Source organism: Echeneis naucrates, chromosome 9 (genome assembly GCF_900963305.1).
Source record: "Echeneis naucrates chromosome 9, fEcheNa1.1, whole genome shotgun sequence".
Lineage (NCBI taxonomy): Eukaryota > Metazoa > Chordata > Actinopteri > Carangiformes > Echeneidae > Echeneis > Echeneis naucrates.
Window position 1 is genome coordinate 21742318 of NC_042519.1, and position 18066 is coordinate 21760383.

Genomic DNA, 18066 nt, shown 5'->3' on the forward strand with positions numbered 1-18066 from the left:
CTGCATTTTAATGCTTTGTATGGATGTCAGCAGTTACTCGTGCGGATGTGAGCACCTTTAAAGGTTAACACAGGACTGAGTGGGGAGACATGGAGGGGGGGTGGCGGAGTCCTGCCTGAGCTCACCTCCAACACGAGGAAGAAGTAAATCAGCAGGGGAAGGATTGGCTCTGTTCTCACGAGTCCAGGTTCCATGACTCACGAAAGAGCGAGAAGAGCTCTTCCTTCTTTTAAAGCTGGAGTCCTCCGCACTACTACACTGAGTGGAGGGGCCTTGAACTCACCAGATGGTTTTTCACAGTCAGCGCAGTCTGGTTGCATAACACATTGTTGGAAATCCGGCCAAAGCGTTATTGGACTCCCACAATTATATCCCGAATGAGGACAGGGCGGTGTGTGTGTGTGTGTGTGTGTGTGTGTGTGTGTGTGTCTCAGTGAGACACAAAGTTGCTTACAAAGGATTTCTCATGTTATTGGTGCGACAGTTGTTTTCTTAATTAGCTTTCTCTCTCCCTGACCTCTCAGCGACCATCACTGCGCTGACAACGGTTTCATCTCTGTCCCTCTGACAGCGAGCCACAGCTTTTCCAGAAAGAAATACTGTTGCAACACAACTCAACAGCGGCTTTTGTTTTCACTCTCACCGCACCCCACGATGAGATTTACAATCTATCTGAACAGCATTTCAATTCAATTCCACATAACGAGAGCAATCTGCGGAAATCATAAACTAATTGTAAGTTTTGACCTCCTTCAGCGTTGAGAGGTAACAGATAGCAAAGAGTTGTTGTAGAGGAATTAGCGAGGCCTGCTGCTCATTCCATTGCTACAAAGAGCACACAAAAATCTACTGTACATGTGATGTTGATTTCAGCAGTGACATTACACACGCTGTGTAACTTTCTTTTCCTCTTCCTTTATGTCTAGAGCTCCACTGTTGCCTTGAAAACTACCCAAATGATTCTTATTCCTGTCCCCGTGAAGCACGGCATGAATTAATGGGCCATAAGTTATTCATCACTGACACTTGGTCTTCAGGCTGCCCTCCCATCCTTGATAGCAGCAGGCAAAGGTTTCTATTTCATCATCCCGTCTCAGTCATAAGTTTTACATTTCCCAGAGACCTTTGCAAAGGGGAAACGCCGACTGGAAAGACACGGAGGGGAAAAAGAGAAAGCAAAGCAAAGCATCATGGGGCCGCAGATAATGCGGATAACACGGATGAGTGTTTTAGCTGCCTTAGATTCAATCCCACCTCCATCCTGCTGCCGTTAAGACACACGGGAGAAGAACATATCTATCGATCCTCTGCTCGAAACAGCCCAGAGACAAATGCTCCATCTACTCCTGTTTAATAATGTTTGCTGTTCCCAGTAAACAGCTGTTTTAAGAAATCCGTGATTTAACGTTTTTTTTTTTTTTTCTCCTTTTAAAGATTTATGCCTCCAGTTAGAACTGACAACTTTTGATGGGATTTTCTGACAGTTAAATTAAAAACATGTCTGATCAACAACTTCATTCTTCAATGGTAGTGATACTGTTTTATAACTTGGATAAGGAAATGAGTCATATTTTTCTTCATTTAGAAACAAAACAACTCATTCAAAATCGGTGTGTTAAAACAAACAATATGCAAAAAAAGTAATTACTGTGTTGCTTGCACACTGCTGCATAGTTGGAAATCCAACATGCTCTGGTCCACTTGAGATGTGTAATTACTCTGAGCAGGCTCTGGGAAAAGGCCAAGGATAAAATGCACAAGGCCACGGAGAAAACACGCTGCTGCTAATCATCACTCTGTCAGGAGTGACCTGGCACAGCGTGGTGTACAAAGTCACATCGTGCAGACAAACAACCCTGAGCAGGACCTGATCGCACAACCAATCCACATATTAAAATTGTCCTACTTTTCTGTTTTGTTGTTGTTTGTTTGTTTTAGGAGAACTGCTCTGCAAAGAATGAATGACATAACATGGATTTACAACATGAACTGGTTCCAGTAAACTCCTGCTTTCCTCAGCTTCCTCATCATTTTGGAGGCGATGACGCAACCAGCTATTCAAACCTTTTGGTATTTCATCCCACATGGGAACCGGAGCACAGGTGTGCTCCTTAACGCCTGCGTTCTGTTAGGCTGCTTTACAGACATCCATGTTTGGCTGGAGCACAGATTTCTGTTCTCAGAGGCCGATCAGATTGAGAGCGTACGTTTGACTCACTGATCCTCCACATACATAACATCTGATTTCTGTCTGAAAACATTCTGAGGATGGAAAAAAGAACAGATGCACACATAGAATTGAAACTTTCACACATGAATTTATTATTATTGTTTTTTTTTTACCTTTCGCCCATCTTGGCCAGGCCGTCCAGGGGGCCCCATGACACCAGCTTCTCCCTGAAATGACAAATTAGGTCACATTCAATGCGCCGGCATGTCTAAATGAATGTGTCTGAAAATAATTGAGTGGCTTTCGAGACAGAGAGGTACTTTTTGTCCTTTTGGAGCTTGACCAGGGGACAGTCCGGGATCTCCTTTTTGCCCCTGGAACATAAAAACAGAGATTTTTTTTCTTTTTCATGAGTTATCTACTCGTCTGCAGCGGCCATCACAGCGTAGTTTCTGTGGCACTTCCACTTCTCACGGCGCAGAAGAGCTCGTCGTTTGCATTTCGACTATCTGAGAGCAAAGACCTGATCCCACTTATCGGTGAGTGTAGCTGTTTATTTACACAAACCTGGAGTGCTTTTATGCCCTCCAGTTGCTCGGTTTCGATCAATCCAGAGAGAAGTCATGTGGAGCAAACGTCTACATTCTTCTCCCTTTTCGGGCAGTGGGAAGCTCTGCCGGTGCGATCCAACTTGCCATCTCATGTCTGATTGTACTGGTGAAAGATCTGCCCCAGTAATCTGTGCAATTATGTCAGAGGTCCGTGGGGGAACCAATCATTTCCTGAGACAGCGCTTATCGTGTGAGGAAACAAGTGTATGGGAAAACGAAACTGGGGCGCTGTGTTGGTTGGACCGCCATCATCAGCTCATTACAAATAAAGACGCTCTTCTCCAAACTGAAGTTTGGGTGTGGAAATAAATCCTCGCATTGTGTCTCACCTCTTCTTTTGGGCAAAAGTGAACAACAAACTTGGAGTATCACGTTACTGATGAAGGTGAAATGACGGTATAATGGACTCTTTCTAATCTGCGTGTTCGTGTCAGCTACAACTTGGCATTGAAGAGTCTGTGGGAATTTTCTCCAGACTGATTTCTTACTCTGAAGTTCTGCTGCAGCCAAAAGTCTTTTCACCTCAAGCAGACCATCTGAAGGGTTCAAGCTCAACATGAAGACTTTGATAAGCTCGCGTACTTTCCACTGATTTTATGGGTCATCTATGCCGTCATCCGTTTCACCTTTAGACGGGTTACTTACAGTAGGAGGTGACTGAACGTCAGCTTGTCTCAATTTCTCCACATTAAATCCACACAAGGTGACAAATCAGCTAACAGGCAGTATGTTTTCATCATTCTTACAACAAAGGAACGTGCCAGACCAGAAAGTCTGCCGTTTGAGGTGTCTGTTGAAATGAGTCGAACTAAGTCAGGCCAGGTTTGGCGAGTGTTGAGCTGACACATACGTAGGATATATGAGATATGGTTTTCTCCCTGGTGAAAGTAGGCCAAAGCATGGCTTTAATTATGTTAAATTACTGAACTCTGTGGAAAACACTGAAATTCAATGCATTTGAATGGATTAGGGACCGGCTTGAAATAGGAGCAATTTTCCATTTTACTCCAGCGAAGTAGAACTTCGTGATATCAGACTGACATTTTATGGAGCTAAGCAACCTTCACTGTTGTGAGTTCAAACCAGCTGGAACACAGACTGATGTCAAGCACTTGCAAATTAGTGACTCAGAAAGATTTGAAACCGGTGTTCTCTGCTGAACAGAAACAAATGGCTTTAATGTTTTTGTAAGTTCCACCAAGAAGATCTGACCCCCGACATGCAAAGTTAAGTCACAAACAAACTCAATGGCAAAGTCGAGCCAGGAGAAATATTTGCTCTTCATATTTATATCATTAGCTACAGCGTGCTAATTTTTTTCTTAACGGTGCTCATACTGGAGTGTTTTGAATTTTGGGCACAGCGCAGAGAGAACAAACGCTGAGCACTTCATTAGGACTTTATTAGCAAATGTCCTCCTTCACCAAGTCACGAGTTGGAAGTTGGTAAAGTGCAGATAAAGGGATGTAAACACACATAAGGCTGGTAGCAGTATTCAGTCAGGCTGAGGCATGAAAGTGGATCAAGAAATCTTTCTTCTTAACACCACCAGCAACCTGGACTGCTGGCACGAGGCGCCCTCGGTTTAAGGATTTATACTGTTGCTGCCAGTTTCTGACCCGACCATCTGCTGCCTCGACAGAAATCTGCATTCATCAGTCCAGGCTACATGTCTGCAGCCTTCCCGGCGTTGGTGAGCAGCATTGGATTTCTCTTCCTGGCTGACAGGAGAGGAACCAAACATCGTCTCCTGCTGTTGCGGCCCTTCCTGCTCATGGTTTGGCACGCTGTTAGTGCTGATGCTTTGCCTTCCACCACAGTCATAAAGAGAGGTTATGTGAGGTACCGCAGCCTGTCAGATCTGATGTGTGCCTGGCTTCTCCTCTGACCTCTCTCATCAAAGCGTCTGCGTCCACAGAGCTGCTGCTCGCTGGATGTTTTTCTCGCTGCTGAGTAGAAACTTAAGACGCCATTGTGCATGAAACTCTCAGTTTCGTTTGGCCGCAGTCGAAGTCGCCAATATCACATCTTTTCTCCATTCTGATGTTTTGACATGGACGTCAACTGAAGCTCCTGATCTGTGTCTGCAGGGATCTTATGCAATGCACGGCTACCAACTGATTGGCTGTGTGGATAATTACATGAACAAGCCTGTCTACAGACATTTCTAATAAAGTGCCTTATGAGTGTATCAGCCTTTGGCTACATGGGAACACTTTTTAGTAGCGCAAATTTGTTTTTTTGTTTTTTTTGGCCTCTCCATTAAGTTTATTGGCATAAATTCAAACATTTTGAATATTACCAGCCTCCTTTGATGACTTGGATGAAGTAGTTGTTGTCCTTTTCCAACTGATTGATAGCTGCTTTCAGCCAGTTGGAAAAAGATACGAGCTTGGATTGATGCTTTCATTTTGTTTGTGGGACCTGGGATCTAACTCTCATGGACTCAGTGGATGTGGTGCAGAATACAAGTGTATTTTCCTTTCCCTAAAATAGAAAAATGCTATTTGAGCTAAATTTATTTCATCCATTGATCTGTACCTTCACTCCGGGAGGTCCGGGACGACCGGGGTTTCCGTGTGGGCCAGGGGGACCCTGAAAACAGAGACACACATGAATCAGGAGGAGCCTGAGTGAAGGTCATCATCAGGGTCACTGAGAAAGCCTCCTTTGCAGCAGCAGTGAGGAGGGGTCGGTGCTACATGTGAGGTATTTACAGCTGTATGCACATATTGTTCCCTTTCCACTGCCTGTGTTATGGGACAGGTCAGCAACGCCCCGAGGTCCCACCGTGTTTGTGTTTAGGTGCTCTGTGAGACGTACTGTGTCTCCTGCCTGCCCTGTCTGCCCGCCTGCCTCTTCAAGTTATAACATATGGATGTGATTTTCCTCATCCCAACACTTTTCCACTGGTTTCTGGGGTCCCACAGAGTGAAGGCCACTCATACATCACACCATATTCCACAATCGCTTTGTGCCACAAATTGGGTATCTCTGTTTATATAACATGCTCAGATGTGATTCATGGAGCTATCTGTGCCAGATGTTTTATCAAAATGGGCTCATCTCCTCCACACCAGGCCAAGTGCAGGAGCAGAGAAAGGGGGAGACTAAAATCTTTTTTTTTTGGTTGAAGGGACGATAAATTCAAGCAAGCTGCAAAGAGGAGTTGTTTGGAAAAATAAAGCCACAACTTCCTGAGGCATCCAACTGAAGAGTCCTCCGTTTAACTGTGTGTGGAGTGAGGTTGTAATGCTGAGCATGGAAAAATCTTCCCTGACAGAAGAAGGAGAAAAGAAAAAAAAAAAAAACAACATGAAACACGAAACATGTTCAGATGGCTCAAACAGGAAGCTACTGTGTCTTCGTCCCGTTCTTTCGAGCTGTTCAGACTTTCCATGGGTTGCAAAGAGAGACCTTTTTCCCCCCAAGCTGGAGGTGAAAGTGAAGGATCTGATTACTCAGAGTCAAACAGACAGAGGAGGCCAAGAGGTGTAAGTGTACGGTTGGGTGATCCAGCCGGTTTCTGTCTCAGTTATTTATCTGTGCTCCATTATCAGACTGCAGAGACGACTCAAACGGCCCAGGCCTCCTTTTCCCTCCCCTCACGGACGCTCGGGCTGTTGGACATATGGAGACACTTAACAGAAGCTCATCTACAGATTTCCTCCTCCTCCTCTTTTCAGAGCATTCCCTCTTTCACTCTCTTAATATTAAAACGTATGGAAATCATTATTCCCAGATTGCAAAGGGAGGAAGAGGCAGAATATTACCAATTGCATTCTCCTAAGGTGAGGAGGCGCAGTGCTGACGACAAGGTGAGTGGGTGTTGTCCCCCTTGAACCTTGGATTCTGGGGAGAATGAGTCACTTTGTCTATCTATCTTTGTGTGGGAGAGAGGAGGAATAAACACCCTCTTTGATGAATTATTGAAAACAGCTTAAGACAAGAAGCCATTTTTAACAAGTAAACACTAACAAACACAACGAGGACTCATGTACAACCGAAGTCGGCACACACGCGTTCTCACACCTGAGGCCACCTGTGTGCCAGAGTCGTGACCAGGTTTACGATGTGCGCCAAAGACTTTTACAGGAGTGACACGCGTGGAGCGCGACAGTTTTTATAGACCATTAACCCAGAACAGGCCGGCTAACGCCTTCTGTGGACTGCAGTGAGTCGTCAGCCTGTTTATTATTCAATATAACTTTTAAGAAAACTGTGAAAGATACAACAGTACAACAGCAGATACAAATGAAATGCTCTTGTTTGAAGAGCTGCAACTAGCAAATGTGCATGCCAAAAAAATGACTTAAACATTTAACTCATTTTGATAAATTGGACAATCTGTTCAGTGTGGAAAATAATCTTGTGTGATTCCTCTGCCTCTTCCAGTCTGTCTCTCTAAATGTGCTGCTGATTATCTTAAGCACAGGCAATAGTGGAAAGCGTCTGTGTGATCAGTAACGACAGGGGAAAACCCAATCAAAGCTCTGAAAAACGGCTCATCTGCCCTGACACGTGTAATTCATTTTGGAATAATCAAAATTTAACAACACACATAAATCGGCTCGGCTTTCTGCACCAATCAGCCAAGGGCCAAAGCAGAGGCGGGTCTCCAAACCTTCGCTATGTCGTGTCATAGAGTGTCAACCACTTCATAAGCAATTATGCAAATGCAATTTCTCAGACATCGCGCACTGGCTGTACACTGGCAGGTCCCTTCCTCTGCACAAAGCCCTCTTTAATCCACTCTTGAGCCTCCCCTTCAGGGCCACGTGAACCCTGGCGCTCCATCAGAGCTTACGGTTGCTCGGAGGAACGTGGACGCTCTCACGTGTTGGAGACGCTGCTCATCGGTAGCAGCGGTGAGACTGTCTGCTCGGTCAGACATGGCACTTAACTGTCAGAGAAGTAAAGCCCTGATGCTGCTGTGTCATTCCAACTGCTGTAAAGATCTTGCAGCAAGCACAAGTGCCAAGTTTTTCCCCACAAAGACCGCACATTTTCTGCAACGGCCCGCTTCACACATGGAGACTTTTTCTGTATCGGAAGTGAAAGGAGGATGTGGAATGAGACGAGGACCTTCAAAATGTTATTCACAGCTACTCATGCAGCCCTGACAAGAAAAGGTTCATCATATATGCCCTCATTTTCTTCGGGGCTTATGACTTCACAGAGGAAATTCACACACAGACAGAAAGGATTTGATACTCTTCAGAGTGTGTGTCTGTCGCCGGTGAACCTTCCAGTCAACCTCTGCTCTTTGTTGTCCATGTGTGCAGCTGTGAGGTAATTCTGCCTAATTACACAATCTCTCCGGGAAAATCGTGATGGTCCAAGTTTTTACAATCAGTAAAAACCTGAACTGCATCCTCGGATCTCGTTTCTTTTTTCTCTTCACTCTGAGTCAGCATGGCCCTGCAGTTGGGTCTCAAGAGCCTGATGATGAATGAACTCTATAGAGGTTGCTGCAGTACTGGATCGAGCTGCTGAGCTCCAGACGGGGTCTTAAAGGCCTTTAATAAGATCGGGACAAAGCCTTCTTTCTTCCTTGTTTAAAGAGATTGAGTTCCCACAGCCCACCCCTCTGAGGCCCGACCACAGGGTGCAGTCTCACGGGCTGCAGCAGGTAGCCCTTTTTCTCACACACACACACACACACACACACACACACACACACACTCATCTGTAGCACAAGTGCTATGCAGGAGCAGTTCAGCTGGAGGTCTAACAAGAGTAAAAGTGAAACTGCTATCTATCCACTTTTCCCCCCACCTGAAACTGTAGAATATTTATTTCAGTTTAGGACTCACTGTGAGGGCAAGTTCAGCTTCTGCCTCATCCTTTTTTCATATAAAAAGAAGGGAAGTCAGAAGGGCAGCAAACTACACACAAAACCAAGTAGGGCCTTAAAAAAATCTATCAAAACAGCACAACTATCACTTGGGACAAATTATTTTCCAATGTTTTCCTCCTTCTTCCTGAAAGCATGAGCTTAAAATAACATCTGCATTCACTCCCTTTGGCTCCATCAAGGGGGGGGGGGGGTCACAGTTGTAGGCTGACACTGCGGTACAAAATGAAAGACATGGCACCAGAGGACGAAGCCTAGTACACTAAAAGCATTTACCAATGTTAGCGTAGGAAGCATGCCCAATTTAAGAGCTGGTGCTCGTTATGAATGAGACAGAAAGCACTTAGTCTTGAACATACATACATATTTGTCTCACTACTTATCTTTTTTTCCATGTCCATCTGATACCAACTGTATGTGTTCAATTAATTTTAAATTGGCAACCCACAGACTCGGGGCTTATGGCTGTTTGCTCTCAAGCTTTACAAATGGACTTTGGCAGGAGAGAAGCACAGCTTGGTCTACGCTGTAGCCAAAGCAAACTAATGTCTAGCTGAATAATTCTCTGTAGACCAAACATGTCAGCGCTTGATCAAAATGCTCAAAGATGTCTTCTAATGGCGTTATCACACTATAACGCAGGGTCAGGTGTGACGAAGACGCCATTAAGATAGTGAAAGAAGTATGGCTTTGAATTCAATATATAATGGAAAACTAGGAAGTCTAGGAAGGTAAATTGAAAAGTTGTCACTGGGTGGGAGACACTCACCCGTGGGCCCCTCTTTCCTGGCTTTCCTGGCAACCCTGGAGGTCCTTGAAGACCCTAAAAAGGAAAAACATGAATGATGAGTGAAGGCCTGTAAAGACAAAGCAGAAAATAAAAGCTGCTGTCAATTCAAGGAAGTCTTGAACAGTCTTGAACAGAAGAGGAAAAGAATCTGATAAAAGTGACCGAAGTTAGGCATTAAATCAGTTAACACACAGAGCTTGAAGTTGGGTTAGCGGGACGGAGCAAAGCTCTTACTTAGAAGGATGCTGGCAGGCGTGAAGATGCCTTGTTAGAGGCCAGAGCGGCCAATATCATTTCAGTGGAAAAACACTACAGCACACTGACTGTAAGTCTGACTCATTGTACTGGCAGGGAGGTCGGCGCTGATTCCAGCCACGGCCAATCACATTAATTACAGGCACCGGCTAGCTTTAAAACAATTTCATACATGGATTAGCAAAGCTCGGAAAGGTCGAAGCTGAGGAGGGGTCAATCTGGGGGAAGGTGAGTTGACTTGAGATGACTTTCCCGTGACTCCGGAGTTTAAAAAGGAAATGATAAAGCAAAATGGGCCCATAAACAGTTCAAGGCATTCCAAGCTGAAATTGGACTACTGTAATATTGTCAGATGTATGGAGTACTTTTGTCCTGGGCGGGATCGATATTGTGCTCTTTCAGCAAGCCGGCACTTTGAAGAGCTGGATGGTTTTCAACAACCTCAAGACTCTTTAAGCTGCAACCATCAGGCTGTCCACACATGATGAGCAGTTTGAGCTGAAGTTTATAGTTCTGGAGGAGGCACCACTGCAGCCCAGTATCCCACACATCTTTACACACTATAAATAATCACTATTCATGGCTTTAATAAAATATCAGATGATGCCTGGAAGCTTTGAATTAGACGCAACCTTGTTTTCAAAGCTGACTGCTATTTTATCTGTCAATAATTTTATTTGTTTGTTCCCATCAGAAAGTTGTAGATCTTAGTAGCTGATTGCTGAGGTAGAAAAACACTGGTGGTGGAAAACTTCTGTAGTTTCAGATGTCAAAAGCTCAAAAGAGTGCATAAATAAAAAGTTATCTAATTTTTCACATAGAACACCAACTTAAGCATGTTAGTATAATTGCAGACCGCTGAAATAATACTCTTTTATTCAAACTAAAAACCTCTTGGACTTGACTCTTTGGTCGTTGTTCTTTCAAAATGATTTTGCACAAACAGTTTTTAACACCATTTCCAGGCCTGACCTTTCTTTGAAGCAGCTCTGCACTTCCAATTCTCTCTCTATTATGTATTAATGCAAATTCAACACTTCTCATAAGTGTTTCAAATGAAAAATCCTCAAAACTTTCACTGGATCAAAACAGAGCTTTTATTGCTTTGCTGGCAGGAAGCGAGCTGTCTCATTTACACTTGCTGCTGTTCCATTTCCTGGCTTTTTTCTTTGTTGACCAACTTGGCTCGTTCCATGGAGTCTGACTGGGGCTTTTAATTCAGGCGTTGTTTTATTGTGTACGGTTGCATCTCCCAGTGCGTCCGCGTGAGAAAATGACAAAAACTTGTCACCAGGACAGGAGAGAAAAGAAATTCTGCCCTGGATTTGTTTGTGCATCCTGTTCACACCCACACAAGGATCCATCCTATCCATCCTTATATCAACACAACTGCTTTGGCACCGAAAAGCGCCATCAGCAGCTCGCCATGACTGAAAGAAAGGAACGAAACACATTGAATTTTATATTGTTAGCATTATTAATTCTTCACCGTTACACAGCGAGCTCATCAGCACAGATTATCAGATCTGATTTATCGTGTTAAAGAAATGTAATAGACTCTTTCATATTTACCTGCAAGGGCAATTGAAACATTTGCTGTCTGTGTCCCGCGAACATCAACCTTAAGTACAGGGTGATAAAAACTCGACAACATGTTTCAACTTATAATGAAATGGCTCACAAGACGAAAAGGTGATACCCTGCACCTGATTCAGTGATCTCATCTCTGACCAATCAAGATAAATGGCGGAAGCAACTTTCCTTAGAACTTGATTGATTAGCATCGCTTAATTCTCTGTCTCATATAAAACGCTCCGAGCGGCTTCAGAAGAGGAAAGCCTTTTGTCACACATGAGCTGGAGAAGTCCTTGGCACAATGGAAAAAGTGGCTGAACATTTTGTTTTCAACAGAGGGGAAGTCTACAGTCAACACTGGTTGTTAAATGCAAAAATAAAAACACACTTCTGATCTCAGTTCAGTCTCCTGCTGTTAAATGTTTTGGTATCAATATGTTTTAATCACGCAGCCTTGTTGCATTTGCATTAGAAGTCATAATCATTGTATTTTAAAATGAACACTGCTGTAGCTGCAAATATATTCAGTTAATAATGATTTTACTTTGAACTGTAATGTCTGTAAAGACAATTTTTGTTATCATCTCAACTTTTAAAGTGTCCATCCTCCAAGCAGGCTCTCTCTCAGAGGAATCTAACACCTCGCTGCCAGCCTCTGCACTCAGACAAAAACTAACTGGCATGAACGTGACTATTTCTAGCACTGCTGCTAAAAAGGAAATCGCACAGTAATCAGTACCAATTTGGCGTGGATAGAAAATATCTAACGGCGAGTCAGAGAACAAACTGTGGACGGATCCATTGAGAAATCCCAGACAAGCTCAAGCTACTGCACTCATCACTTCTGCTCTTCAAATCAGCAAACGTGTCATAGAGACGCAATTCTTTGGTGACTGCTGGATTTGCAAAACCAAGCAGCCACGAGACGCATCTGCATCCACGTCAGCAGTCGTCTCCAACATCAAAGAAAGGCCATCCAGCACGGAAACAACAAGCTGCCAAACTTGTTACAAACAAAGTTGTAACAGGAAACTAGCCCAAAGTTTAAAAAAATAAATAAATGAAAAAAAAGGCGGTCAAGATTTAAAGACATGCATCTGTTAGACAATACGCAATGCAGTCAACAAATAACGAGACAAACTAATGTTCATGCAGAAAGATGCACTCCCTGAAAAACAGGTTTGTGTTGCATTTGTTGAGAGCTCGCACACTCACCGGCGGTCCTGGTTCTCCCTTTAGTCCAGGTGGTCCAGCCAGCAGTGAGAAGTGGGTCGGTTCCAGGTCAAATGTTTGGAAGCCATCTGTTGCAGCTGGAGTGACCGGGATAAGGGAGGTGGGCCTGACATCCTGCACACCGGTCACTTTTGGCTCAGCTTTCTTTGGAGCTACTGTGCTCAGCTGCTTTTCATGGGAAAGGTAGGCGTTTGAAGGAGACCCCTGTGTGGAAGCAGCTGTGGTTTGGAGGTTTGGCCTCACCTCTGATGGTCTGGTGGAAGCAGGTAAATCCATAGTATTCCCAACCGGCTTCAGGGCATGAGCATCTCCGAGCTTTCTGCTTTTTCCGACGAACAAAGTCGGGCTCGGCGATGTCGCGCCGATCCTAAGAGACGTCGGAGCCGTTTGACTCTGAAAGTTTAACAGACTTTCTAAGCCTGGATAAACGGGTGGAGAAACAGACACAGCACCAGGTTTTGGATTGCTCGCAGCCTGATGCACGGATGTTTTGTTTAGCATCAGCAATCGGTCAGTTGGAACAAGAATAGTAGTCCTGATGTTTTCCTCAATCAGAGTAGCCAGAGTAGGCCTCTGCCCCCTTTTGGGAAGCTCCGTCAACGCCAGCAGAGTTTGATGAGTGACAGTAATATTTGGATCTGTAGGAAAAAGAGGTAGCAAAGGTGGAAACACAGGCCGATACGTGTCGGCTTCTCTGCAATGCTTCTTAATGTAATCACAATAGTTATGAGCTGCCTTAGCAGAGGGATAAATGTCAAACTGACAGATGGCACCTTCAAACGGCACCGAGTTGTGGTTCATTTTGCCCAGCAGGAAAGAGCCCTCCGGATCCAGGGCCACAGCTTTTTTAGAACGCACATCAGTATGTACGCGCTTCTCTCCACAAGAAGTGTGTAAGAACACCTGATGGCCTCGCACAACCAAGGCCAGACTGTGCCACCGGCCATCGTGGACGTTGTAGTTGAAACTGGTGGAGCTCCTCTGGCCCACGTGTACCACGACCTTCCCCGGAACGAACTGCAATGCGAGCTGCACTTTCCTTTTCTTAGACAGGACAGAGAAAAGAAAAGCGCTGTTGATGCGATGCACCGTAAAACTGAGGATCAGGGAGAGCTTGGTGGAGCTGTAGTTAGCAGGGATGACAGTGCGCAGAGGCGCCTGGACGCGCGCCCTCGGGGTAAGGATGATTCCAGACTTAAAGGGGATGATGCCATTAGGGATGGATCGGGCGCCCGAAGAGGATGACCCGCCCGCCCTTCGCCCAGAGAGCCCGAGCTGCTGCAGAACGTCCACATCTTAAGGAAAACAAAAAACAGTGAAGTCAGTGACTCATAGCTTGGAAACGCATATAACACAACAGAACATGTGCGTGACTTTCTCCTTTCCAAATCCTCCAAAACCAATAACATTAATATATCTTTGGTGAAAACACAGACCACAAACACGCAGAGAGGAAAAACTATTACAATATATTTAACATTTCAAATTTGGGTTGATAGCCTCAAACGTTCCACTTATGAGACACCACATTAATTTTTGTCACCTATTAACAACTTCCCATTAAAGCAGACTAATCTGCATCAAAGTACAAACATATGTGCTGCAGTAGAAGTGACAATTTAACATCGCTGTGATGCCAAGCAGAGGAGTGCGCGAGTTTAAAGTTAGACTAATGAAAATGATGCAGCAAAGGGGATTTAAAAGGATGCATAAAATGTTCAGCAAGACTGCCACAAATTATGTAATCATTACATCAGTCTTAATTAGAACAATCTCAGGAAACGGAGGCTGAGCAGTTCCCCGAAGAAGGCAGGAGGTTGGGGGGGGGGTATTAGTGGAGAAACAGAGAAGTCTCATTTCACTTTACGTGGTGATGTCTGCTGTTTGAAGACGATCGCTCTGACAGGAGCCCGAGCTCGTGAATCACGCTGCTGTGTTTTCTGCAGGTTTTAATTGCTACTTGCTCCTCGTGGGAGGAAAATGTGGGTCATTTTCACACATTACAGCGTTCTGTACACTCTACACGACTCTGAATTGGATCCACACCTTTGTTGGGTTTAATTAAATCTACAATTCACTGTGGCAAGAAGCTGACTTTATTTCTGGAGAAGTCTTCGCTCCAGAAACAGACACAGACTGTTCCGTGGCTGGTGGCCACTCATTACCCCTCGCAGCGAGAAAGGATGTTATCATTATCTGGGTTGTGTTACTGATTTGACATCATTCTGTGTTTTACAAGAAGTAAAGTGAAGAAGAAGAAAAGGGGTGGGCTGTTTTTTAACCTTTCAAGCACCTCAAGTCCAAAAACTCATTGGCTCCCAAACCTCACCAGATGCTCCCACCCAAAGAACCACTTTAACAATAGTTTGGGTTTTGGGGTTGTTTTTTTTTTCCCTTTATCTTGATATCATTTTCAGAAGTGTAACATTCAGCCTATTTAGAAAGTAAAAAACAATTTTGGTTCCAACATCAAAACAGATTGGACACGTTCCCATTCTCATACTATTGTCTATTGTTAGGCACCAGTGCAAGTCATCAGTAATGTCAAACAAAGCCTTTTTGTTTAGTTTAGTAAGGTCGGAAAATAAAGATTTGATCATCTCCAGCCAATCAGCATCCCCCATATAGGGTGCATTATTCCTCTCAGTACATGCAATGTAGCAACTAGAAGCTTATACACAATCTCTTTTTCCAGACTAATGTAAAGCAAATGTGGGGACTACTAAAATGAACAGCTAAATAACGAATTACAGCTCAGCAGAGTGGACACAAGTACAGACAGTGTGTATGTATGTATGTATACATACATTACACAGGTCAGCTTGACACCAGAGAAAGAAAAATACAAAACTGCAACTGAATCCCGAGCTAATCCTTCATTTACTACTGAAAGAGAACTGATTTGAAATGTTCGAGGACAGAAAAATCATTCTTCTGCTTATTATCTGACCATGTAACCACCCCGGAGGGCATTAGTTTGGCTTCCAGTTCCGCTGTTCTTGGAATCTTGGAGTCATTTTTGATCAGGACATTTCCTTTGTCCCTCAGTTAAAACAAGATTAGAAACATCCTGTCTCAAGACGATGCAGAAAAACTAGTCCACGTATTTGTTACCTCGAGACAAGACTACTATGATTCATCACTATCAGGATGTTCCAACAAATCCCTGAAAAGCCTTCAGTTGATTCAGAACTCTGCTGCATGAATATTAACAGAACTAAACACAACTAGAAAAAGAGACTGCATTTCTCCTGTTAGCTTCTCTTCACTGGCTCCCAGTAAAATTCAGAGTAGGATTCAAAATCCTTCTCCTAACGTGCACGGCTCTTAATGACCGAGCTCCATCATATCTCAGAGAGCTCACAGTTCCTTACTGTCCCAGGAGGTCACTTCGCTCTCTGGATGGAGGTTTACTTTTGGTTCCTAGAGTCTCTAAGAGTAAATCTAGAGGCAGATCTTTGAGCTATCAGGCTCCTCTTCTATGGAACCAACTCCCAGTATTGGCTGACTTGATGTGATTGTGATTTATGATATGCCTTCACTGCTTTTGCTGTGTACCTAAATCTGAGCGGGTATGAAGCTCCCCGAGGGGGTTTGTGACCTCCCGATGAGCTGGGGGAGCAAAAAGAAAACTGAAAACTGAGCATAAAACATCCTGAAGACAAAGCACTGGTAGAGAACAGGTGCAGCCAACAACATGACTTTTCTCAGACTCCTCGTGGAAACAAATGCATTTACACTCTAAGCATGCTGTCAGTGCTCACTAGAGATTCCCTGCAGCTGCTTTGAGCTAGCGGAGGAAGAAAACAGGGATAAATAAAAACTTCTAATTTGTTTATTCAGGAAAAGTGTTTTTCCACATTTAAAAGCAACATGATAAATCACAACGTGTGTTTCTTCAAAGTTGACCCTGATACATCAACACCTGCTGAAGTTTAAATCAGTCAAAAACTCCTCCCCTCTCTACATTCAAATCTTCACCATGAAGTAAAGTCCCAGAGGTTACGTCATTAACTTTTTCTCCCTGAATTATTTACTATGGTGATCCTTATTCAGACGGGTTTCTTTCTGCCTACATGACCTCCTGGAGTTGTTGGGTCGACCGGTGACCCCCAGGGCTGCAGGAATAATTCCCGCCACTGACAGGTGAGCCATCATCTGGAAGACGGCCGGTATTACATCCACGGTGACATATTGCGCCCCGCCCCTGAAATCTGCTCCAGGGATGCTGCAGTGACTGACCTCGATCGGGCTCTGAGCCTGCTGAGACATTGTGTTGGCTGCTGATCTGTGTGCAGCTATGGCAACTAAGTGAAAATGTGGTGGACCTTTGAATGAGGGGATACACTGTGCAGATTCTTGATTGGGTGTTTGACACACTGGAGTACAGCCAGCACCGTGCAAACACTTATTAGACTGTGGTTACAGCCATTTTTCCATGTGCAAGGTTTCCTTATGAGAAGAGAAAACAATATAGACTTTGTCCTACAAGTGATCCAAACGCAGCCTGCAGGCTTTTACTTGAGAGCAGCAGGACTGTTTTTCCGCTGCAGCCAAATGTACAGTCTCATTAGGATCTTATAGTTTGCAAATTAACACATGCTTAAAAATAAAATAATACGTTGGAGCGTTCGTCACAGGAGGAAAACATCAACAGATGTAGATCCAAACCACCAAAAACAGTCAGTTATTGAATGCAGTTTTTTAAGAGGGCACTTAAAAAAAAAAAAAAAAAAATCAAACATGTTGTGTAAGAGACAGCTGACGGCAGCGGCAGACATCAGAGCTCAGCTGGGCGTGAGTCAACAGATGAAAGAGTTAAGTCGAAGCGAGGAGGGCTGATGGGCGATCTAACCTTTACTAAGACGTCTGACAAGTGAGGAGGTTCACTGAGGCTTAAGAGACTGAGCTTCCCCAGATCAAAAAACAGTTTCCTAATTTCATCAGCGTTGCGTCCAATTAAATTAACAGAAAAATTTATAAGATGTTTCAGAGAATCTGAATTCTTCCACTGATAAAATGGGTGGCAGCGGAGGCCAGAAATTAAACTCTAAATCCACCATCCTAAAACAGAAAGCTCCGCCATTAAAAATAATGAGCTACATTTTGGTTCAGCCCAAAACAAGCAGCCCGTCTCCTGCAAAAACCTTCCAGGGACAAGCAAACTTATTGATTTAGAGTCAAATCTGCCCAAGCTGAGGGAAGTGTAGAAGCCAGTGAAAGATAATCCCTGAGTAACTTGGACAAACATCTGAACAACAAGGTAACGCACTTATTTACACACTCACTCTGTCCAGCGATATTCAGCCGCAGAATATTATTCTCATATTATCAACCTGACACCTGAAAGTGTCAAAGTGACCTCACATGCATCCATTTCAACGTAACGTGACGCCACCGATTCAACACAGTCGCTACAGTCCCAAGAAACAATAAGCACACATACTCACCTTGTGCTTGTGCGAGTCTCAGAGAACAGGTGCAAGAAAGTATAGTCCAAAGAATGAGAACTCTCCTAAAGACAAAGAAAACAGGTTGAGATCATTTTGGTGCAGATAACGATTTAAAGATTTAT

General features: G+C 44.0%; 1 protein-coding gene across 2 annotated transcripts in view; it reads right to left on the bottom strand.

Moving 5' to 3' along the window:
* The window catches only part of col27a1b (collagen, type XXVII, alpha 1b), a 56161-nt gene that overhangs the window by 35988 nt on the left and 2107 nt on the right, over positions 1-18066 (bottom strand). For both annotated transcript variants that reach the window (XM_029511040.1, XM_029511038.1), the window contains exons 2-7: positions 17942-18006; positions 12474-13786; positions 9408-9461; positions 5323-5376; positions 2491-2544; positions 2344-2397 (exon numbers count right to left, since the gene is read on the bottom strand). In XM_029511040.1, the coding sequence (XP_029366900.1) occupies positions 2344-2397; positions 2491-2544; positions 5323-5376; positions 9408-9461; positions 12474-13786; positions 17942-18006 (1594 nt within the window). The remainder of the gene's footprint in view (positions 1-2343; positions 2398-2490; positions 2545-5322; positions 5377-9407; positions 9462-12473; positions 13787-17941; positions 18007-18066) is intronic.